Raw genomic sequence first — 9,033 nt, forward strand, 5'->3', positions numbered from 1 at the left:
TTCAAGCTTTAGCTCTTAGGATTTTTATTCCTTTTTGAGTTAATTTTTGTTGGTAGTGTATGTTAGGGATCTAACTTTATTTTTTTGCATGTGGATGTCCAGTTGTCCCAGCACTATTTGTTAAAAAGACTACTCTTTCTTCACCTAATTATCTTGGCATCCTTGTCAAAAATCAAATGACTGTAAATATTAGTGTTTATTTCTGAACTCTGTTTTATTCCATCGATCTACATGTCTATCATTATGCCAGTATCACACTGTCTTGATTCTTGTTGTTCTGTAGTATGTTTTGAAATTGGGAAGTGTGATTCCTCCAACTTTGTTCTTCTTTTTCAAGATTGTTTTATTATTCTGGGTTCCTTGCAATTACTTATAAATTTTAGAATCAGCTTGTCCATTTCCACTAATAAGCCAGCTGGGATTCTAATAGAAGTTGCCTTGAACTTGTAAATCAATTTGGGGAGTATTACCATCTTAATAATACTAAGTCCTCCAACCCACAAACGTGGGATGTGTTTTCACTTATTTAGATCTTTAATTTCTTTCAACATTTTTGTAGTTTTCAGAGTATAAGTTTTGTACTTCTTTTGTTAAATTTATTTGTAAGCGTTTTATTCTTCTTGACATTATTGCAAATAGAATTATTTTCCTAATTTCATTTTCATATTGTTCATTGCAAGGATATAGATATATGTATGATTTTGGTATATTGATCTTGTATCATGGAACCTTGCTGAACTTATATATTAGTTCTAATAGTTTTTATGTGGATTCCTAGGATTTTCTCTGTATAAATCATGTCATCTGCTAATACATATAGTTTTACTTCTTCCTTTCCAATCTGGTTGCCTTTTATTTTCTTGCCCTGACTAGGACCTCTAGTACTTTGTTGAATAGAAATGTCAATAGTGGACATCCTTGTCTTCTAATAATTGGGTGACCAACTTATTCTGGTTTTCATAGGATTTGCCCAATTTTAATACTGAAAGTCTTGCATCCCAGGAACCCTCTCAGTCACAAAGACCATTGTTCACTCTATCAAGAAAGCCTACTCTGATCACCCCAGACTTACGATATCGTAGATACTCAATATTTATTTCCCATGCCAATGTTTCTTAAGAAATGGACTTGGAGAGGCAGATAAGAGCCAGGTCACCAGGACCTTGCAGATCATGGCAAAGAGTTTGGAATTTATTCAGAGAATAGAGGGGTTTAGTCCTAAAGTGTCAGCAGTGCTATATGAGTTATCTACTGCTACCTGACCAATCCCCCATCCCCTAAAGAAGAGTTGGATATCCTTGTCTTTTGCTTGATCTTAAGGGGAAAGCATCAGTCTCTCACCATTAAGTCTGATGTTAGCTTTGGGTTTTTTGTAGATGCCCTTTATCAAGTTGAGGAATCTCCTTTATATTCCTAGTCTGTTCAGTACTTTTATCATGAAAGGGTGTTGTATTTTGTCAAATGATTTTTCTGGATCTATTGAGATTATCATGTGGCTTTTGTTTTTTATTCCGTTAATATGGCTTAATCCATGAATTGATTTCTGGATGTTAAACTAATATTGCACTCCTGGGACAAATCTGATTTGGTGTATAATCCTTTTACGTGTTGCTGGATTTAGTTTGCTAGTATTTTGTGGATGTTTTTGCACCTATATTTATAAGAGATATCAGACTATACTTTTCTTGAGATGTCTTTGTTTTTGGTATCAGAGTAATATTAGCTTCCTAGAATGAGTTGGGAACTGTTCTCATATCTTCTATTTCTTGGGGTTGTTCATGAAGAACTGGTATTCTTCTTTAGATGTTTGGTAGAATTCACCAGTGAAACCATCTGGGTCTGGACTTTACTTTGTGGGTAGTTTTCAATTATTAATTCAGTGTTTTTTTTAAAAAAAATTTAGTGTTTTATTCTTGAGAGAAATAGAGAGTGAGCGAGCGAGCATGAGCCAGGGAAGTGAGAGAGTGAGAGAGGGACGCAGAATCTGAAGCAGACTCCAGGCTCTGAGCTGTCAGCACAGAGCCCCATGCGGGGCTCAAAATCACAAACCATGAGATCATGACCTGAGACAAAGTTGGACCCTTAACTGACTGAGCCACCCAGGCACCCCTATTAATTCAGTGTTTTTACTTGTTATAGGTCTATTCATACTTCCTATTTTCTTTTTAAGTCAGTTTTGCTGGTTTGTGTCTTCTTAGGAATTTGTCCATTTCATCTAAACTACCTGATTTGTTGGCATACAGTTGTTTCAAACGGTTTTTTGTTTTACATGTTTTTATTGCATATTAAGTAGATCTTCACAGCAACCCTACAAAGGAGGTAATATGATTCTCATGGTAAGGGTTAAAAAAGTGAAGCACAGACAATCAGCTTGCCCAAGGTCACCTAGCTAGTAAGTGGAGGAGCCAGGATTTGAATTCAGGCAGTCTAGCCAGAATGCATACTTTTAATCATAACTAGATTATCTGAAGACTACATTTAAAAATTCTCATCAGGAGGGACCTGGAATCTATCTGGCCATGTGGAACCTCTCAAAACACTTTCTTTTTTAAAACAATATAGTGGTTTTTAAATTATAAGCATAGAGTTGTACAGCCATCACCACTATCTAATTTTAGAACTTTTCAACACCCCCACCCCAAAGAAACTTGAACCCATTAGCAGTCCCTTTCCTTTGCCAGTCCCCCTTTCTCGTCTCCTCTCTACCCCTTTCCAGCCATAGTCAACCACAAATATGCTTTCTTTTATGGATATACCTCTTATGGGTATGTCTATTCTGGACATTTCATATAAGTGGAATCATATGGTACCTAGTCTTTTGGAGAGACTTATTTTTGTTCAGATTGATGATTGCATTCTGCAATTCTCTTTTATTCTGATTTCGAGCCTTCCAGTGATTTGGTCATGAAATCCTGTTTAGAACAAAGCTTTGAGTCTGACACATGTGAACAAATGTCTATTTTAGTTTTTTTATTATCTCCACTGGGAAAGTATCTCATGAATAGCCTAGGTTGAAGGGGATGTGGTTAAATACCATCAATGTTAGTTAATGGACATTTGGGCTCTTTCCATAATTTGGCTATTGTTGATAGTGCTTCTGTAAAAATTGGGGTGCATTTGCCCCTGTGAATCAGCATTTTTGTATCCTTTGGATAAATTCCTAGTAGTGCAATCACTGGCTTCTGCTCCTGAAGCGAAGACAACACTGTATGTTAACTAACTTGAAAAAAATTAATAAAAACATAATGTAAAGTAAAATATTCTGTAGTTCAAACTTAAAAAAAAAAAGACACCACCAATATTAAGTGCCAGCCCACCTTTCTCTTTCTTATAAGCCTTCATAAACCTCTCATAAGCTTCTCTCTTATAATTCTCTCATAAGCCTTCAAACAATATTAATTTCAGCCTGCATTTTGCCAGATGCCTGATGCTGATAGACAAAAATAAATGCAGCTAGTGAGGGAGACTGATACTATATAGCATATAACTCGTACAATGTGGTAGTATTATAATAAAGACTTTGTATATAAATAAAGTAAATAAGTCATATATAGGAAAACATAACATGGATTTTCGGAGAAATTTTTCAGAAAAGTGTGAGAACCTAGGCCATAGAACTATACAATATGCTACCTAGTTGGTTCAGTATGGTACCCATTGATTTTTACCTTTTAATCTGTCTCTTGATGTTGAAGCCCTTTCCCCTTCTATACCTTTTGTAACTGCAGCAACAAAATGAGATGGTAGGTGAAGATTCTAGGAACTACATTCTTCTTACCCAGACATTGTGTCTTTTACAGTTATAAGCTGGAACCTTTGCCAGTAGTGGTCTCTACTACCTTGGTACCAAACGTGGAGATATCGACCATCTCCAAAACAACCACTACTGAAGAGGCATCATTTTTCAAAAAGCAAATAATTTTAGAAGAGGAACCCAGTACTGAGGACACAACCCTCATCAAGAGGTCATTATCTTTAAAGAAGTCCACAAATCAGGGGGAGGTATCCCTCATGAAGAAGCCACCATCTTTACAGGAGGAGGCTGATAGTAGTGATGAATTTGCTGTAGAGCTAATGAATTTTGGGAAGAAGAATAAAACTGAGGAGGAAGCCATCACCAAAGGAACATTATCCTTAAAGAAGATGTGCATATATCAGGGGGACTTGGCTTTGCAGGACATCAGTGTTGAAGAGGATTCCTTCTTTATGGAGCCAATGAACTTTAGAAAGAAGCCTAGAACAGAGGAGGCAACCCCCACCAAGAAGGTGATATCTTCAAGGAAGAAGAAGTATACCACTCAGGGGAAGATGTCCCATATGAAGAAACCACTAGTATTGCAGGAGACCAACTCTGAAGAGGAGTCACTCATTAAGGAGACACTGGCTTTCAAGAAGAAACCTACTGTCAAGGAGGCAATCCTCACCTTGAGGCCATTATCTCTAAAGAAGAAGTGTACTACTTTGGGGAAGATGACTCACTCGAAAAAGCCACTAGAATTGCAGAAGGCCACCTCTGGAGAGAAGGCACTCATTAAGGAGCCATTGTGTTTTAAAGAGAAACCTACCAGTAGGGAGGAGTCTCTCTTCCAGGAGCCCTTTGTATTGCAAGAGAAGCACACCACTGATGAGAAGGAGGTCCTCTTGAAGAAGCCACAAGCATTGCAGGAGAAAAAAGACAGTAAGGATATACTTATGGAGCCAATGTCTCTTAGGAAGAAACATACTACTGAGGAGGCAAACTCCACTAAGAAGCCATTACCTGTAAAGAAGTGCACCATTCAGAGGAAGATGTACCACTTGAGGAAGCCACTAAAATCGCAAAAGACCACCTCTGGAGAAAAGTCATTTATTAAAGAGCCACTGTCTTTCAAGAAGAAGCCTACCACTGATAAGTCCCTTTTCCAAGACCCGTCCATGTTGCAAGAGAAGCACACCTCTCAGAAGGAGATGTCCATCTTGAAGAAGCCATTGACCTTGCAAAAGACTCCAACTGAGGAGGAGTCACTTTTAAAGGAGACTTTGGCTTTTAAGAAGAAATGTACCATCAAGGAGGCAACCCCCACCAAGAAGCTATTTTCTTTAAAGAAGAAAAAGTGTACTACTCAGGTTAAGATGTCCTGCTTGAAGAAGCCACTAGTATTGCAGACCACCACTGGAGAGAAGTCACTGATTAAGGAGCCATTGCCCTTTAAAAAGAAGCCTACCACTGAGGAGGAGTCTCCCTTCAAGGAATCCTCTGTCTTGCAAGAGAAGCACACCACTCAGGGGGAGGTGGCTCTCTTGAAGAAGCCATGGTCATTGCAGGAGAATATCAATGGTGAAGATGAATTTCTTATGCAACCAGTTTCCTTTAGGAAGAAACATAGCATAAATGAGGCAGTCTCCACCAAGGAGCCTTTATCTTTAAAGAAGAAAAAGTGTGCCACTCAAATAACGATGTCCATGTGCAAAGAACTGTTGGACTTGCCGAATATGATTGGCAAAGATAAAGATTCCTTCTGTATGGAGCCAGTGTCATTTAGGAATAAGTCTTCAACTGAGGAGGCAGTCCTTACCAAGACACCTTTATCTTTAAAGAAAAAGCAAATCACTCAGGGGAAGGTGTTCCTCTTAAAGAAGCCACTAGTCTCAGAGAATAACACCTCTGAAGAAGAGTCATCCTTTAAGAATCTATTGACCTTTCATAGAAAGTCTGTAACTGAAGAGGAGTTCCTCTTCCAGGATCCATCTGCACTGAAAGAGAAGCACACCACTCTGCAGGAGGTGTCGCTCTCAACTAAGCCATTGGCCTTGGCAGAAAAGACCACCACTGAAGAAGAATCCTATATTAATGAACCATTGGCCTTAGAGGAGAAGCCTACAACTGAGGGGGAATTCCTCTCTCAGGATCCATTTTCACTGCATGTTAAACCTACCAACAAAGATGAGTCCCTCTTCTGGAAGGCTTTGGGCTTGCAGAAGAAGACTGATACCAAAGATTACTCTTTGAAGAAGCTGTTTGCTTTGCAGGAGAAAAGCACTACTGAAGAGGCATCCCTTTTAAATAAAACATTGGTTCTGAAGAAGGAGCTCTCTACTGAGGTGGCAACAATAAGCATTGAGAAGCAATTATCTTTAAAGAAGAAACTCACTGCTCAGGAGGAGGTGTTCCTCTTGAAGAAGCAGTTGGCCTTGCAAGAGAATATCACCAATGAAGAATCCCTTATTAAGCATCCACTGGATTTTCAGGAGCCCAGAATTGAGGAGACCATCCTAAGGGAGTCCTTGGCCTTGCAGGATAATCCCACAATTGAGGAAGAAGCTACCCTGAGGGAGCCCTCGGCCTTGCAGGAGAAGCCCAGCATTGAGAAGAAGACCATCCTAAGGGAGTCCTTGGCCATACAGGAGAAGCCTACTCTCAGTGAGACATTCCATTTCAAGGAGATATGTGCCTTGAATGAGCAATCCACCACTGATAAGGAGTTGTCCCTGAAGGAGCCACTGGCCTTGCAAGAGAATCCCATCCACAAGGAAGACACCTTTCTTGAAGATTTCTTGATCCTCCAAGTTGAAACCAGCTCACATGTGTCCAGCACTGCCCCCGAATCCAGAATAGGCATGTCCAGCAATGCTACCATGTCCAGTGTGGGCAAGTTCAGTACTACAAACAAGTCCAGTGCTTGTCAATCCAGTTCTAATAGACCTTTCTCACCTTGGAGCAAGAGTTCACAGAAGGAGGTATTGTGTTCTCTTCCTTCTTAGATTAGATAATGTGTTCTTTGTTATCCTGTAGGTGGCTGTCAATAAAGAGATTTTTTTGCCTTCCTAAGCAATTGATCTGTCTATAGTAAGCTATAGTAAATAAAGTCAGCCTTGTGGGATCTCTTGACTTTCAATTGACATAGAGATACACCCAAACAGAAAGTATTTATTCCAAGAATACCCACAAGGATCTGGAATGTATGTGTGTGTGTATGTATAAATGGTCTTTACAGTAGTGGTTAGCCAATTTCCTTCAGGAAATTGCCTTTCTTAGTAATTGCAATCTGCATTTGCAGTGGGCTCCAGTCAAAGATGGGTAAAGTCCACAGAGGTATTTCCCAAGGAAAATGGTATTTAAGTTGTAAATTGGAAGGATGAAGGGATGAGATTTGGCAAGCAGGAGGAGAAATACCTTTCTTGTGGGCAAAACAACCTGGGTAAATGTGTAGATGGGAGGAAAAGGCTACCAAGAAAATGAATTGGGTTAGATCAAAGCATTGGGACAAAACAAGTGACCTAAGAAGACAGGCAACATAAGTTGAAATAGTAAAATAAAAGTGTTTTTCTTGGAGAGTCTTGAACTTACCATTTTATAAAAATGGTGTCTATTTGCTAGGGCAGAGAAGACATGTACAAGGAGGACTAAACATTTCTTGGTCAGTTAGCAGTATGAGTATTGAAGGACCAAGCAGTGCTCTGTTATGGCCCAGGATATATAAGGCTTTAGGAAACTTAGCAGATGACAGTGGGAAGAAAGGAGTGTATCATTTATGTGTATGTGCTAAGCCTTCCTTGGAATCTTTCTCCTCCTAATGTCTTTTTGGTGATTTCCAAGCAGATGACCCCATTGGAGGATATTGACAAGAACCATAATGATCCATTTTTCAACTCAATATATGCCAAGGATATCTTCAGTTACATGAAGGAGAGAGAGGTATGTAGGTGGCTGTTGGAGAAGAAGGATTTCTAGGTCTCATTTTCTCATCACTCCATCCTTAAAATGCAAGTTGAAGGGGAAGTAATGATGATTAAAATAACAACAACAACAACTGACATTTACTAGTAATTTATTATAAGTTAGACATTATGCTAAGGGATTTATACACATTATCTTGTTTAATTGTCCCAGTAACTCCATGATAGTAGGTATTATTACCCCCTTTTTGTAGATTGTAGAAACTGCTCAGAATCACATAACTAGTATATGGTAGAGCTGGGATATGGGCTAAAGTCTGATTACTTTGAAGACCATAAGCCTGCACCTGTAATTGTTGAGGAGACAGTCTCAGACACAGAAATAGTAGTCTCTTTCTGGGCGGCTGCTCTTAGCAATCTTTTCCCTTCTCTATCCAAGTTTCTGGCATCATATGTAAAATCACTCTCCAGCCTGGTGAAGTTTTCTTCCTCCTTTGAAATCTGCCAGTCTCCTTGACCACTAAAATTCATTGATTTCCCAATTTTCTTCTCTCTCTCTCTCAATGGAACAGATGGGGCCAAGATTATCTACCAACCAGCTAACAATTTTAGCAGGCCATACATAAAAGGGAGGATGAATATCTTGTCTTTTCTCTAGAGACGTAATGTTTGATTAACTGACTCCAGATCCTTCACTTTTTCTAGTATATCTTGGAGGAAGTAAGAGATAACTTTGTTATACTACAAGTGTGGGCCTTAGCTCAGCACTGTCAGTTTCACTTGGGATCTTGTTAGAAATGCAGAAACCTAGTCCCACCCCAGACCTTCTAAATTGGCATGGGAATTTTAAAGATCCCAAATGGTACACATGTTAAAGTTTGAGAAGCACTGCTTTACATAGTGTGGGATTGTGCATTGGATTGAATTGCAAAGAAGGGGCAAAACCTCTTTGGTATTTTTCTATAGTCATAGGCCTATTCCTGCCCATATTCCATATACATCCTGGACTCCTCATTATCCACCCTGACACTTGAATATGATGTGCATCCATTTCCCAAGGATAACTAGAACTCATCTGGAAAAAGATACTTTGATCTTCCCCTATCTGATACCAGCTGAAAATAATGAGGTAGAACTGTGAAGAAATTAATTATGTTATTGTAATTTATTTTTCTGAGAAATTAGTTGCAGTATTTTTTTCTAAGTTACCATTTTCGAATAAAAGAAGTGCTTATTTGTTAATATTTCTTTTTTATTGCTGCCAGGAAAAGTTCATACTTACAAAATACATGCACAGGCAGACTGACATCAGCAGTTGCATGAGGGCCATTCTTGTGGACTGGTTGGTAGAGGTGCAGGTAAGCCTGACAACTGCTG

General features: G+C 39.0%; 1 protein-coding gene across 1 annotated transcript in view; it reads left to right on the forward strand.

Annotated features, from left to right (window-relative positions):
* The window catches only part of CCNB3 (cyclin B3), a 61,893-nt gene that overhangs the window by 14,907 nt on the left and 37,953 nt on the right, over positions 1-9,033 (forward strand). Inside the window, 3 exon segments of the mRNA XM_058712980.1 lie at positions 3,801-6,717; positions 7,580-7,675; positions 8,922-9,014. Coding sequence (XP_058568963.1) covers positions 3,801-6,717; positions 7,580-7,675; positions 8,922-9,014 — 3,106 coding nt within the window.

This window comes from Neofelis nebulosa, chromosome X (genome assembly GCF_028018385.1).
Source record: "Neofelis nebulosa isolate mNeoNeb1 chromosome X, mNeoNeb1.pri, whole genome shotgun sequence".
Classification (NCBI taxonomy): domain Eukaryota; kingdom Metazoa; phylum Chordata; class Mammalia; order Carnivora; family Felidae; genus Neofelis; species Neofelis nebulosa.